General features: G+C 37.5%; 1 protein-coding gene across 1 annotated transcript in view; it reads left to right on the forward strand.

Annotated features, from left to right (window-relative positions):
• The window catches only part of LOC144975814 (guanylate cyclase soluble subunit beta-2-like), a 109,319-nt gene that overhangs the window by 29,084 nt on the left and 63,376 nt on the right, over window positions 1-16,859 (forward strand). Inside the window, exon 3 of the mRNA XM_078920002.1 lies at window positions 7,500-7,683. Coding sequence (XP_078776128.1) covers window positions 7,500-7,683 — 184 coding nt within the window. The remainder of the gene's footprint in view (window positions 1-7,499; window positions 7,684-16,859) is intronic.

A 16,859-nucleotide genomic window follows, 5' to 3' on the forward strand; every position in this document is an offset into this window, starting at 1 on the left:
AGAAGAAGAAGAAGAAGAAGAAGAAGAAGAGAAAGAAGAAGAAGAAGAAAAGAAGAAGAAGAAGAAGAGAAGAAGAAGAAGAAGAAGAAGAAGAAGAAGAAGAAGAAAGAAGAGAAGAAGAAGAAGAAGAAGAAGAAGAGAAGAAGAAGAAAGAAGAGAAGAAGAAAGAAGAGAAGAAGAAGAAGAAGAAGAAGAGAAGAAGAAAGAAGAAGAAGAAGAAGAAGAAGAAGAAGAAGAAGAGAAGAAGAAGAGAAGAAGAAGAAGAAGAAGGAAGAAGAGAAGAAGAGAAGAAGAAGAAGAAGAAGAAGAAAGAGAAGAAGAAGAAGAAGAAGAAGAAGAGAAGAAGAAGAAGAGAAGAAGAAGAGAAGAAGAAAGAAGAAGAAGAAGAAGAAGAAGAGAAGAAGAAGAAGAAGAAGAAGAAGAAGAAGAAGAAGAAGAAGAAGAAGAAGAAGAAGGAAGAAAAGAAGAAGAAGAAGAAGAAGAAGAAAGAAGAAGAAGAGAAAGAAAAGAAGAAGAAGAAGAAGAAGAAAGAAGAAGAAAGAAGAAGAAGAAGAAGAAGAAGAAGAAGAAGAAGAAGAAGAAGAGAAGAAGAAGAAGAAGAAGAGAAGAAGAAGAAGAAGAAGAAGAAGAAGAAGAGAAGAAGAAGAAGAAGAAGAAGAAGAAGAAGAAGAAGAGAAGAAGAAGAAGAAGAAGAGAAGAAGAAGAAGAAGAAGAAGAAGAAGAAGAAGAAGAAGAAGAAAGAAGAAAGAAGAGAAGAAGAAGAAGAAGAAGAAGAAAAGAAGAAGAGAAGAAGAAGAAGAAAGAAGAAGAGAGAAGAGAAGAAGAAGAAGAAGAAGAAGAAGAAGAAGAAGAAGAAGAGAGAAGAAGAAGAAGAAGAAGAAGAAGAAGAAGAAGAAGAAGAAGAAGGAGAAGAAGAAGAAGAAGAAGAAGAAGAAGAAGAATCTTTGAATCTGCCTATACATCCTGCTACCAAAATAGTTATTATGTGTGACTCAATATCTAGTCTATTTGTAATAAGTCCCCCGAAGGACTGGTTACATACAAACTTCAAACAAGTTTGGGACCGAAAGAGTAGAATGTAAAACGTTTGGACCTATTTGCCCTATTCAGCTTTGATCAACTTTCGGAGGAACGCAAGACGAAGAAAATAGGAAGAAAATTATCACATAATATTCAAAGATCCTTATCTGTGGCAGTTTCAATTACCTTCTACGCACAATATTCCTAAAAAATGCCTATATATCCCGCTCCTAAAATAGTTATACCTCCTTAACTATGTGCGGCTATGTGGTCTATTGGTGCGACACTCGCTTTCGGATCGGAAGGTCCTGGGTTCGAGCCTCGCTTGGCGCATAGTTGAGTCATTGGAAAGTCTCTTTACTCACATTCTCTCACCGTACTAAGGTGTAAAATGAGTGTACCTGGCCGTAAACACCGTTGTCTTTGTCCGAAAAATTGTAATATCTCCAAACATGTTCCGTCCTACATGTTAAAGGTTGCTGTCGACCAGGGATCCCTTGTAAAGCGCTTTGAGCACATTAAGTGGATATTGCCCTATATAAAAGCTCAAGTAACTTATTCATTTCTAGTGCTCCAGATGACAGGTTACACACTTCTAATGAGTTTTGAACCAACAGAGATGAAGATGTGACATGCGTCACTCACTTCTGCTTTCTATTCCTTGCTCACCATTATTTTTACACACGACTCACTCACTCGCAATAATAGATTTATGCACACATCAAATTCACTATAAAAACATTCATCATTGAAAAGGAGAACAAAGAGAAGAAAAAAAACCGAAACGAAACGAAACAATATTATTTATACGAATGCGTCTTAGACGTTGTAAAAATAGGATCGGACACACAGAGTAAACAAAGTGATTCATGCAGATGCCAACTCGGAATGGGGAAAAAATTCGTAATTTTCATGTATATTGATATAGTAAATTTTTTTTTTTAATTAAAAAAGTGAGCTTTTATATAGCGCAATATCCACTAAATGTTCTCAAAGCACTTTACAAAGGGGTCCCTGGCCAACAGCAACATAACTTAACATTTAGGACGGGACATGACGCCTGTTAGGCGATTTTACAAAAACAAATTTCCGACAGAGACGACACTGTTAACGGCCAGCTACTCATTTTTCACCTGAGTACGGAGAGTAAAGAGCCTTCTCCAAGGACTCAACTATGCGCCGAGCGAGGCTAGCTCGAACCCAGGACCTTCCGATCCGAACGCGAGTGTCATACCACTCGACCACATAGCCGCACAGTAGACACTAAAACTATTTTTTTTTTAATTTAAAGTGACGCCAAGCTGCAAGAAGCTGTGGACTGTAAAAAGTAATCAACAAAATGAATATAACAGCTTCAAAAAAAAAGAACAAAATACCAAACACGGAACGTTTCGGGCTCAAAACCATTCTTCAGCATTACTAAATTCCAGATTAACAACAGAGAAAGTTTTTAGGTCCTCTCTGTTGTATAAACATCTTTGAAAGTCTGGAATTTAGTAATGTATTTATGTCTATATTGTTTTTTTTTTTTTTGGTGTTGGCTGAAGAAGGGGTTTGAGTCCGAAATGTTCCGTGTTTGGTATTTTGTTCCTTTTTTAAGCTGTTATATTCATTTTTGTTTATTAGTTTTAAAATTTTCCAATTTGTACGTAATATGTTGAAATAATGCTTTTCACTTCTTTATAAATATGCTAGCTCAGCAAACTTTTGTTTTCGTGAAGTTTATTGAATTAAAGATCTTTATATTCCTGACCTCCCATAGTGGGCAGGGAGGTACTTACTTTGTCTTCTATCCTCTTATAGCTGTTTTCCAATTTTCTTTCCGTCTTTGTCTTGGAATGAGATTACTTGGTTTTGTCCTGGCCCTGGCCGGAGTTCTGGATGGGAGGGAAACAGTCAAATGCATAGTTATTGTTTTGGGAGATGATATTTTTTCCTTGTAAATCATCTCTCTGTTATGTATTATTATATTTGTTATTTTGAATGTATAATGTCAGCATTTGAGTGTATTCCTCTTTGTTGGATGTTGTGCTTGCGTCCGGATGAGACTTATAGGTGATCTCAAACTAAGTACATTGGTGGTATGCTCTTGGAATCTACATCTGATCCCTATTTGTTCCCAGTTCCCCTATGTCTTACTTTTTCTTGGGTGTTTTAATTGTAATTCTAGAACTTTTTACTATCTCATTTCCTTCCTTTTTACTGGCGCTGATATAACCTAAATGTGTTGCAAGCGCCGTAAAAACAAACAAACAAACAAAGATCTTTATATAAGTGCCGGCTGGGAGCCGAAAATTCGTAATTCTACGGAAAGTTTCGTAGCAGTTGGCAGGCCTGTTTTTGTTGAATTATTCACCAAAATATCACAACACAATCCAGGGGAATTCATGCCCGTTTGTTTTGGTTGGACTGGACAAAGAAGAACTTTGTTTAGAACCAGATCGATTCGAGCCTATTTCGTGATCTACGAGAACGTTATGGCCACGGCTGGACAAACAGGCGGGCAATAACTGACCTAAAATTGCCCCCACGTCGGAGACATTAACTCTTTTGCGGTTGGCATAAACGTTTTTCTTATTTTCATAGTTTTTTTGTTTGTTTGTTTGGGGGGTGGGTGGGGGGGGGGGGAATTATCATTCATATTGGTGGTAATCGGTTATGTGGTCTTGTGGTATGACATTCGCATTCGGATTAGAATGTCCTGGGTTCGAGTCCCGCTCTAAATGACAAATAGTTTAGTCCTTGGAAAAGGCTTTTTAACCCACATCGATCCACCGTACTCATGTGTTGACATGTACTAAAGGTATCTCAGGCCTTTTCGTACAGGAAATCAATAGTGAAAGGGGCTAAACGGTGGTAAATGGCAGGAAATATTCTTATTGGTTAACTCTCTCCTTACCGGCCACATTCATGATTTTTTCAGAAATGTTATACCTACCTAACACAGAAACTGACTTTTTACGCTCAAATTCATGAGAAATACGTATCTACATACTAGATTTGCATATTTGTGTGCAGCATAACAAGCTATATAAAACAAAGATTTTTCATAAAACGTTGTAATGTACAAAACAAATCTGATTAAGAAACATGTTCATTGTATCGTAACAAATGTGACGATTCTTCTGTAGTTGTAAGGAGAGGGTTAATGCTTAGTAACGGACGAACCATCAATTGGATTCGATAGTCTGATGTCACGTCGCCCAGCAACGGCGGCCATCGTGGTTCTAAACAAAGAAAATCGGTACCTTTTATTCTTCATGCTGGCTAGAACTTTTCATATGTCTTGTGATCAGAATGTGTAAAAGTCAAAACATGATCAGATTTATAATGTTTTTTTTTCTTTCCTCTGGATACGCGTTTATGCTCGTCGCAGAAATATTTCATAAGGGCGTCCGTCATTGTTCCGATAGTTTAGAGCCAGTTACTAAGTTACCATGCGTTATTACGAGGGAAGTGACGTTACGACTGTTGAAGCGTATCAAGGCGATTGAAAAAAATGCTTAGTCACTTCAACTTTTGTGATGCCATTCCTTCATCAATTCATTATTTTTTTTCAATTAAATTCAAACGTTTATTTTCAGGGAATTCCAAATAAAACTCATTCATCAAAAAAGAATTTCCAAAGATACAAATCAATACAGGTAAAATCAACAACAACAAAAAAACAAATATCAAATAACAGTGTGTCAAAATTATGTGATTACTACTCACTAACTATGGGGCTGGACTATTTGTCTATTTGGCATGTACTAAAGGTAGCTTTGGAATTAAGGATGATCATCGGGCCTTTTCATTGACTGGAAATTATTTGTTATGGGAACGGAATGGGCTAGATGGTGGGGAATATATTGATTGGTAAATGCTTAGTTAGTAACGCTCAAATCATCAATAGACACATAGATAACCACGCCTCTCGGATAGTCGTCAGTGATTGGTAAACAGAGCAAACTACACTTGTTTTATTTTCGATGGTATGTGTCTCAGTAAAATACCCACTGTTCTACCGCTTGGTCAAGAAAACCAACACAGAAAACTATGTGCAAACTTCAACGTTTATAAAGTGATTGAGAGAATCGGGTGATAACTAATCACCCATCTGAATAACAAGAATGGTCAGAGAGAGGTCGATTTCATTCACATTATTGTTTATAAACAAACAACCATGCTTGCCCGAGCAACGGTGAAGGTGTGTCACAAATCCCATGTTTTGATTGGTCAAAAATACTGGTTAATTTAATAGAAAGTTATTACTTAACTGGCAGTCGAAAAACAATAACAAATAACTGTGTGACGTCAAGACAATTAATTCTATAGAAGGAACACAATGGACACCACTCAGCTCTTTGTTATTGTTTGTAGTCAACCATTTTTACGTTCTGTTTTTTTTTTTTTTAAACACTGGACCTCGTTGATAGATTAAAGACACTAATCTCCGTGCTAGATGTGTCGCCACGTTTCACAAATTTATGCGTGGTCTGAGGTAGATCCGTGATATATGGTGTAATAAAAAGCCATAGGCAGAAAGCACGCCAGGAGGGTTTTGTAATTATTTTTTTTTACGGTGACAAATGTGACCCCGTCGTCTGAAAACGGTATGATATCGGAATTATCCAGATGCTAAAAAGTCAAATTAAATCCAAACTGATCAAAAATTTGAAATCTTGGTTTTTGTCGTTCTAAAATACTGTCATCATTCTCCTCAATAAAACATGTAAACAAAACCCAAGACAGGTATTTTTGGTTATAAATTCAATTTTCACTATCTTAGACATCCCGATATCTTACCGTTTGTGGGCGATGGGACACACTTCCGCGTTTAAAATGTCCAGCCTTAATTAACGTGCTTCATTGGGGCAGCAAGAAATGAAGTGAGTAGGAAAGTGCCAGAAGACAAGAGAGAATAAAAATTTCACCGTGGCGATGGGGGTTCGAACCCGCGACCTTACTGATATGACAACTCCGCCTGGCCGGGAGAGCGTGACTATACCGTATGAGCTATCCACCACTCCGTTAGGGAAACTAATTTATCTCTAATTTTAGAAAATGAAACCGTAGAAGAATTTCTTTTTTTTTTAAACAGACAACTAGTTCCCCTTCTAGGCGAGATACACACGGCGTAAAACTCCAAACGTTTTCCATAATTCGGTATTTCATTTGAGTTCATATCAAAACTCTAATTTTAGTAGAGCAAATAGTGTTGGTCACTCTGCCTTAAAGAACTCATTTTCACCCGAGTCGAGTGTGCGAATAAAAGAGGCTAGCTTTTATATAGCGCAATATCCACTAAACGATCCCAAAACGCTTTTACAGGGGTCCCTGTCCAACAGCAACACTTAACATGTAGGACATTCATCATGTCTCGTTCTACATGTTACGTGTTGAACAAGTTTTGAGCACGTTTAGTGGATATTGCGCTATATAAAAGCTCAATTTCTTTTTGTTTTGTTTTCTTTTTAAAAAATGTTCATGTCTTCTTTCAAATTCGGGATGAGTTATATAAATCGTCAGCCCTTGTGATCCACATAGGAGGTTGGGGCAACGATTTTATTGGTATGTTATTCCTGGCGAGGAGATAACGCCGTAAATATGTAAATATAGGTTGGGGTCACGGACCAACAACTATTCCAATGACCTTTGAACTCGTGGCAAGTAAATCGACATGTTGGTGTTTTGTTATTTTTGTTGTTTTTTTTTTTTTTGTTTTCTATATCATGGTTTGACATAGTCTGACCGTAACGATAGGCTTAGGCCAAGTCTTGATGCAATGCATTTAGGTAAAAATACTCACAACATCCGCCAGCCAAATTACTAATAGCAACACACACAAAACGGTGTGTAACCTATAACGTTTATAGTCTGGTTGTTTTTGTTTTTGTCTTATGTTTGTTGTTTTATTTTACCTTGCCACCGAAAGCAGATTAGTATTTGTCAATTCCTCACACATCTTTTATTCAATTGGGCAGTGTGGCTCAACGTTAAGGATCTTCGCTTCCTACCCGAAATGTACCGAGTTCGAATACCCGCTGCGATGTGTGGCCTTGACCAAGTCAACTCGCCATAGCTCAGTTTGCGGCGCTGCACTTTCTGCTGACGCCTGGGTTATTCCAGTCTTCCTTTGGAGTAGACCCTAAAGACAAATTTCCCTGATGGGATGAATAAAGCGGTGTTACTGTTTTACGAAACCCGCCGAAACCCGCCAAAACCTGACGAAACCCGACAAAGTTATGAGATGTCCCCAGGCAGCAGTGGGAAGTGAACATGGGACTCAGGGAAGTGTACACCAGTGGGGAGAGAACCTGGGACTATGGGTTTTGGCGGGTTTCGGCGGGTTTTGGCGGGTTTCGGAGGGTTACGGTGGGTTTCGGAGGGTTTCGGCCGGTTTTGGAGGGTTTCGGTGGGTTTCGTAAAGAAGAAACCCCCTGGATAATGGAAATGTTAAAATCATAATTGAATGTTTCGTTCTCCGTTCAACCCAGGCATTTCCGTGGAGACTGTTCTGGAGGTTTTCGGGGAGTTCTTCTTCGACTACTGCATCCGGCATGGTTACGACAAGATGTTGCAGACCCTGGGCAGTGACATCAAGAGCTTCATTCAGAACCTGGACTCTCTGCACGCTCTTCTGGCTCTTAGCTACAAGGGGATTTCAGCCCCTTCTTTCAGGTAATCTCTCTCTCTCTCTCTCTCTCTCTCTCTCTCTCTCTCTCTCTCTCTCTCTCTCTCTCTATCTATCTATCTCTCTCTCTCCCCATCTTCAAATGACCCACATAAAGATTAGCAAGTTATCGAAAGGTGCGGAGAATATAATATATAATATCTCTCTCTCTCTCTCTCTTCCTCGCTTTCTTTCACGCGTGCGATATACACAACATAATATATTGATTACGCTTTTATTTTCAATTTGTTATAATTGTGACGATTCGACACAAAATATTATCATCATTATCAATTGGTCAATTAATCTAACATTAAATAAATTAATCAGTCAATCAGTCAACACATCAGTCCTTGGTTTTGCCAAATGAAATACTCAATATTTTGATTGCTAATGGAACGAACGTTGATTTATACTTGTTATTCTACATTTAATATGACAAAACCGTCTCCCAGATGGTAAAAGATTAAATTCATGAAATAAAATATGTTATTTATTGTTGGTAATTGAGTGAATGCTTTCCTTTCTATTGCTTTTCCATGAATTCTTTCTACTCCATCGAGAGGATGGTTTATTATTTTTTGATGCCTCTTTGATAGATTTTGAAATTTTTTATCTATCTCTAAGTCGGCATCCGCCAAACATATAGTGCAACCAAACGCAATTACACCTTTAATCAATGAGTCATAAACTCTTAACATAGTTTTCTTCCCAACTTGAAATGTTCTCAATTTCCTTAGGATTTATTATCTTATGGGCAACTTTCTTGGATATTATATTAATATGTTGAGAGAAATAGAGGGAACTATCAATAGTTATTCCTAAATATTAAAAATATTCGACTATCTCAACATCATCTTTACCTATCGTCAAACATTTTAAGTTGTTTTTATTTTTAAACCAAACACTTATTCTTTCATTTTTTCAACATTTAATTCAAACTGATTTTGTTTACACCAATCAGTGAAGATATTTATGTATTTGCAATAATTTTTTTCGGTAACTTTATCTTTTAATAAAACAAGAATAGCAGTATCATCTCCGTGTTTTTTTTTTCCAAAGTACAAGAGTTATCTGGTTATATTATATTATTTATAATGACAGTTTTAGTCACGATACCCACATGGTGTTAAGTGATTAAGTCAATCAATCTTCACGCCATTAGTCTCTGGCTGCCATGGTTACAATAAACACAACGTCAGTCTCTGATTGGCTACAGACATGAACAAGCGTCATCAAGTCTCTAATCAAACACAGAGTGGAAGCCATAATATTTAAACAAGACATTATCATATATATATAGCTGCCGTACTCTGGAAAAACACTTATTTGAAAATTTGGCCAGAAAACTCGTCCTTCAAATATCGATCGATTTAAATGACCCTCCACTTGGCAAAATCTCTCAAACCTGGGACTAAGGAAGACTTCGCGAAGTCCCAGGTTTGAGAGATTTTGTCAAGATGAGGGTCATTAAATAGACCGATATTTGAAGGACGAGTTTTCTGGCCAAAGTTTTAAATATGGGTTTTTTCCAGAGTACAACAGTAGCGAGATATGCCATTATCGGAAATAATTATTTGTGTGAAGTCACGTGTACTTTTCTTCATGGCCTTGGCTCCCGATGATCGGCACTTTGTTTTTGTTTTGTTGTTTGTTTGTTTTTGTTGTTTGTTTATTTTTTGTTTGTTTGCGTTTTGTTTGTTTGTTTGTTTGTTTGATTTGGTTTTGTTTTGTTTTTATGTTTTTGTTTTGTTTCTATTTTTTTTTTTTGTATTGCATTGGTTCCCAGGTGAAGTTGAGAAATTTTTTTTCTCTGACCACCCCTGACCACCTAGCAGTGAATGGGTAGTTTGAGTCTGTTAGATTTGGCGGAAAGTACTTTGCAATAGACTAGCGTCGTATCCAAAGGACAGCAAGCAATTGCTATTGTACGTTTCACGCTATAGAAACCGGGATAAACTCCGGTTCCAAGGGCCGAATAGCTCTGAAGGAATAGTGTTTTTGTATTGTATTGTTTTCTTTTGTTTTGTTTTGGTTTGGATGTTTTCTAAAGGGCTTTATTGTGCTTGCGATACATTTAGGTCATTTCAACTTAAGTAAACAGATGGAGAATGGGACATTGGAAACATCGCAGAATTTCAATTAAAAGCACGCGAGAAAATTTAATATAAAGAGAAAAGGAACAAATAAGGGGCATATCATCAATGTATTTAGTTTGAGATCACCTAAAAGTCTCATCCAGACACAAGCACAATCTTGGAGGAATACACTCAAATGTCTACAAAACATGATATTCAAAACCAAGAAAAGATATTACAGTACATGATGATAGAGAGATCGTTTACAAGGGAAAAAATCATCGCCCTAAAACTAATACTATTCATTTGACTGTTGTCCTCTAAGCCAAGGACGCGGACCAGAGCCGGAACAAACCAAGTTATCTCATTCCAAGACAACAATCTTTGATTCACAACAAATCCTTCAGAGTGACACTCACTTCAGAGTGTGGAATTCCCTTTCTTATAATAGCAAGAATAGTAAAAAAAAATAGATATGTTTAAAAATTAAATGAAAAACCGAATTATTTAGAAGGGCGTATTTTGACAATTCATGTGAATATTTCGTTTTAATTTAGGGTTGATGGTATAGTAATGTGTATGTAAAGAGTTTGCGTATGTAGATCGGAGAAGTTTCTGTATGTGGAGTTGAGTGAACGGGTGTATGTCATATATATAGTCTGAGTGATTGTTAAGCGCCATAGAGCACTTGTTAGTGGATTAATTACCATCCGTATTTATGAGTAAGTCTATAAACGTTCAAGGTTACACATAGTTTTGTGTGTTGGTCCGTTATACTTCAGGATGGCAATGTTGTGAGCTTCTTAGCTAAGCGCATACTATCTGTATTCTGGTTAATACAGTTTAGTGAGAATTACTCATTAACGCGGATAGCAACAGCAATAACAAAGACCTGAGTGACCTCATCTTCGTATTATCAACAGGGATCAAATTTGTCGATTCTCGAGTGCATCCGTCTGTCCATCTTTTGCATGACTGCTATGCATAGTTTTGTAGTCAAATTTACATATGAGGTCATCAGATGTCGCTCCAAACTTATTGATGTTATGACGTATTAAGATGGAAGATAATAACATTGAGGGGATTCCCCTGTCAATCTACGACAAGACTTTTAGACAGAATGAAGTTGACGTCACTCAGGTCTTTGTGTTTTTGCCATCCGTGTTTATGAGTAGTTCTCATTTAACTGTATAAATCTGGTATAAAGTTCAAGGTTACACATAGTTTTGTGTGTTGGTCCGTTATACTTCCACATGGCAATGTTGTAAATTTTTAAGCCCATTCTATCTACAGGGATTAACTTTGTCTATTCTAGAGGACATACATCCGTCTCTCCATATCTTACATAATAATAATAATAATAATAATAATAATAATAATAATAATAATAATAATAATAATAAATCTTTATTGTCCACATTAAAGGCAATTCATGTGAGGTAAACAATGCTCAGTTTGGTTCATGGTATGAAAATCAACACGTTTACAAATACAGACACAGCCAAACACGAACATACACGCTTGCACATTGTTTCTACACATGTATACAAAAGAAATGAGCGTACATACATACACATACATACATACATACATACATACATACATACATACATACATACATACATACATACATACATGCAGACATACATACAAACCAACATACCATCGTATATGCATGCCTACATACATACATACATACATACATACATACATACATACATACATACATACATACATACATACATACATACATACATACATACATACATACATACATACATACATACATACATACATACATACATACATACATACATACATACATACATACATACATTACATACGTACATACATACACACATACACACAGACAGACAGATAGAACGATACGATATATTTGCTGGGACAGCAGATAACCATATTATAAATATAGTGTCTTATATTAAGAAGAAGATGGCAATGATTGTGATGATGATGATGATGATGATGATGATGATGATGATGATGATGATGATGATGGTGATGATGATGATGATGATGATGACTACGATAATGATGATGATGATGATGATGATGATGATGATGATGATGATGATGATGATGATGATGATCATGATGATGATGATGATGATGATGATGATCATGATGATGATGATGACTACGATAATGATGATGATGATGATGATGATGATGATGATGATGATGATGACTACGATAATGATGATGATGATGACTACGATAATGATGATGATGGATGATGATGATGATGATGATGATGATGATGATGATGATGATGATGATGATGTGATGATGATGATGATGATGTAACGACGGCGGCAATGTCGTTGATGATAATTCACGCCACTGCTTCTCGTTATTTTCATTGGTTGTCTCATTTTTCCACAGAAGATTTGTTAATTAATTTTATGGCAGTTGGAATGAAGGTTGCCTTATGTCGATTTGTCCTACATTTTGCTTCTAGATACCGTCTTCCGGAGCGCAGAAGTTGGAATTTTTCGCTCAGCGGATGCCTCTTTTCGTTGATAATGTTAAAAGCTTTCTTCTCAACTGCATTAATATAAGTTGTGTCAAGGCTTCTAAGGTCGGTGTTAATTATTTTTGAAGCCTCTCTGAGGGTTCTATGTAGTTTGGATTTTTCTTTTGTTCCACAGCTTCCATACCACGTTGTGATGCCAAACGAAACGATACTCAATATTAATGACTTGTAGATTTGTATCATGGTCTTTCTGTTCACATTGAAAGACCTTAATTTTCTGAGTATATACAAGCGTTGGTTACATTTTTTGATGACATTGTTGGTGTGCGATTCAAATCTTAGACTGTTATCTATAATTACACCAAGGTATTTAAACGTTTCAACAATTTCAACCGCCTGATTGTTAATTTTTGTTATTTGTCTTGCTCTTTTTTCTATTTTTCTGTGATCAAACAGTTGTTCCTTTGTTTTTGTTACATTGAGCTCTAGACAGTTATCGGCACACCATTTGCTGAATTTACTAACTTGCTCAGTGTATTTAAATTCGGAGACGGAATCATTGAGCAGGCCGAGTATAGCGGTGTCATCAGCGTACTTGATGAGTTGGCAGTTATCAAAGCTAGCCACACAATCGTTTGTATAGAGGATGTAAAGTAGAGGTGAGCTTACACACCCTTGTGGGCATCCGTTTGAAAGAGTTTTTACTGATGATATATTTGAGCCTACTCTGACATGTTGGGGGCGATCGATGAGAAAGTTGTTATACCAGTTGATGAGGTACTGGGGAAGGTTTAGAGCATGCAGTTTACTGATTAATATGTTGGTTTTCATGGCATTAAAGGCAGACGAAAAATCGACGTATAGGATTCGGCAGTAGTTGGCGGGTGAAACATCCAAGTGATTTGATATTGAATGCATCACTGTGAGGAGTGCGTCTTCCACACTAAGATTTTGTTGGTAGGCAAACTGATATGGATCAAGTATGTGTTGGTCATATATAAATGGCAACAGCTCTCTTTTCAGAATTTTTTCCAGACATTTCATAATAATTGATGTTAAAGCAACAGGTCTATAATCTTTCAGCTGAGTTGGTGGATTCTTTTTTGGGTACTGGAATTATAGTCGATGTTTTCCATATAATTGGGATTTTCTGTTCATTTATTGAACGTTGGAAAATAGGTAGGAAAGGGACAGCTAGTTGGTTGTTACAATTTGAAATAAGTTCCCCACTAAGTCCATCTGGACCTGGTGCTTTTTTCTTTTTACATAACTTTAGAACACCGTATATCGTATATGACTGCTATGCATAGTTTTGTAGTCAAATTTACATATGAGGTCATCAGATGTCGCTCCCATGTATGAGGGCGTGGGCAAACGTATTAACGTTATGGCGTGTTAAGATAGAAGATAATAACATTGAGGGGATTCCCCTGTCACTCAACTGCATACAAGACTTATTCAAATTTTAAATTACTTCCTTCCGCCACGACATCATAAGATATCGTCGCCTAGGCATTCTACGAAGGAATATAGATAATCCATCAAGCAAGATGTCTGATGTCAACAGGAATCACCCATGTTGTCCAAGTGATCAAATTGGGGGTTAATAATCTTGCCCAAGGAAAAAAAATGAAAGTTCCCGAAGCGTGGCTCGAACCCGGGACCTTCCCGGTCACAGTGCAATGCCTTAACTACTCGGCCACTTCGCCCCCAAGACTTATAATATATTGACAAAAAAATATGGCAATACCTAGTCAGGGGAGGTAACCAAAGCCCAATCAACAATAACACGTGATCCTGATGACATCAGCAGACAAATGGCGTCACGGAAGGGAGAATTGATGGGAACGAGATAATTAACAAGGCCCTATCCTATTACCAAATTATGGAAAAAGAATCTTATGATAAATATTATTATTTATTCTCGGATGTTCGCGTTTGGGGCATCTTGTATTACAAGTAGAGTTACCAGTTTGGTGTTTTCATACCAAAATTACACTCAAAGTCGTTTTGGAGTAAAAAATTAGTCTTTAACATAAAGTGCAACGGTTATTTTACCTAATATGCTTTGCGTTTGGCCAATATAAAAAAAACACATCTGCCAGCCAGATATAACGTACCTACACACAAAACTATGTGTAACTTTAAACTTTTATAGTCTGATTGATAGAATTTAGTGAGAACTAATCATAAAAATGGTTGGCTAGAAAAGATAGTAAAGAGATGAGTGACATCAATTTCGTTCCTTGTATAAATTTTGATCTATGAAAACGAAAAGACGGGACAAATATATTCAAAGATTTTTTAAAAACGCTTTCAGACTTTAAAAATTAAAAAAAGAATATATGGTCTCCTCAAAAATGTGTTGGCAGATAATTCCAGTTTTGGCCAGGAGACAACCGGAAGTGCGAATTCTCCAAATGTAAACAAAATTGAATTAGTGTCACATTGTCCTCCATGCCCAATCTTTTGGGAGAGGGGAGAGGGAAGGGGGGGGGGATGGTTGGGAGTGAAGGGAGGAGAGGATTCGGTGGGTTGGATTGGGGGGAGGGGGTGGGGGGTAGTTTGATTTGATTTTAATACGTGTAATGAGTAAAAGGTTAGGCCTCTGAGGAATAATCACAGTTCGGGGGCGGGGTGTGAGGGAGGGGGAAGGGGTAGCGAGGATGGGGAGATAACTCCGAAATGTTTTTTAATGTTTCCTCTAGATTAGAGTCGAGGATCTTTTTCTATTTTTTTTCCACTCTGGTGTTTGCTTTTTGCCCCAGATTAATTATTGAGAGAAGGGGGTGGGGGTGGGGGTTGGAGGTTGCGGATGTTTACCTATTGGGGGAGAGAGAGAGAGAAGGAGGGGGGTGGGGGGAGGTTCGGGGAGGAGAAAGGGTCATAAATATTCATCATTTACTCTCTTTCTTTTCAACTCATTTTAAAATGTGCCTTACTATCTCCATACAGTAATGTGTCGGAGTGGACCAAATATTAATGATTTAATTTTAGGTCTTATTCATGATATTTTATATTTTTAAAGAATATTAAAAATTGAGTTTTTATATAGCGCAACATCCACTTAATGTGATCAAGGCGCTTTACAGAGAGTACCTGAACAATAGCAATATTTAACATTTAGGACGGGCCATAACGCCTGTTAGGCGACTTTACAAGGTTTTTTTTTTCGAACAGAGACAACGCTGTTAACGGCCATGTACTCATTTTACACCTGAGTAGGTGAAAGAATGTGAGTAAAGAGCCTTTTCCAAGGACGCTATGCGCCTAGCGAGGCTCGAACCCAGGACCTTCCGATCCGAAAGCGAGTGTCATGCAATAAGACCAGATGGCCGCTCAATCTTCACCAGTAACCAGTTAACTGTCATATTTTGGAGAGATACGTATTTAAAGATGTGGTCAGAAAACTCGTCCCTCAAATATTGATTGATTTAAATGAACCTCAAAACAAAAGTAGTCCTTCAGAGCCATTAGGCCCATGGAGCCGGAGTTTATCCCGTTTTCTATAGCGTGAAACGGACAATATCAATTGTTCCTATCCTTTGAAAAAGACGCTAGTCTATCGCAAAGTACTTTCGGCCAGATCTGACAGATCCAGCTACCCAATCACGTCTGGGTGGATAAGGGGGTCAGAAAAAATGTCGACGGCACCCGGTATCGATCTCGGTCCCTTTGCGTGTGAAGCGAATGTTCTACAAACAATGCTAACGGAACCCCCTGAAATGAACCCCATCTTGGCAAAACAACAACAAAAAATGCTCAGTTCTCTCCAAACAACTAATATGGCAGCCATGTTTATCGACTCAGTTCTCTCCAAACGACTAATATGGCAGCCATGTTTATCAACTCAGTTCTCTCCAAACAACTAATATGGCAGCCATGTTTATCAACTCAGTTCTCTCCAAACAACTAATATGGCAGCCATGTTTATCAACTCAGTTCTCTCCAAACATCTAATATGGCAGCCATGTTTATCAACTCAGTTCTCTCCAAACAACTAATATGGCAGCCATATTTATCAACTCAGTTCTCTCCAAACGACTAATATGGCAGCCATGTTTATCAACTCAGTTCTCTTCAAACGACTAATTTGGCAGCCATGTTTATCAACTCAGTTCTCTCCAAACAACTAATTTGGCAGCCATGTTTATCAACTCAGTTCTCTCCAAACGACTAATATGGCAGCCATGTTTATCAACTCAGTTCTCTCCAAACGACTAATATGGCAGCCATATTTATCAACTCAGTTCTCTCCAAACGACTAATATGGCAGCCATGTTTATCAACTCAGTTCTCTCCAAAAGACTAATATGGCAGCCATGTTTATCAACTCAGTTCTCTCCAAACAACTAATATGGCAGCCATGTTTATCAACTCAGTTCTCTCCAAACGACTAATATGGCAGCCATGTTTATCAACTCAGTTCTCTCCAAACGACTAATATGGCAGCCATATTTATCAACTCAGTTCTCTCCAAACGACTAATATGGCAGCCATGTTTATCAACTCAGTTCTCTCCAAAAGACTAATATGGCAGCCATGTTTATCAACTCAGTTCTCTCCAAACAACTAATATGGCAGCCATGTTTATCAACTCAGTTCTCTC

This window comes from Berghia stephanieae, chromosome 6, assembly GCF_034508935.2.
Source record: "Berghia stephanieae isolate SIO BIC M18660-M18661 chromosome 6, UCSD_Bste_1.3, whole genome shotgun sequence".
Taxonomy (NCBI): Eukaryota; Metazoa; Mollusca; class Gastropoda; order Nudibranchia; family Aeolidiidae; genus Berghia; species Berghia stephanieae.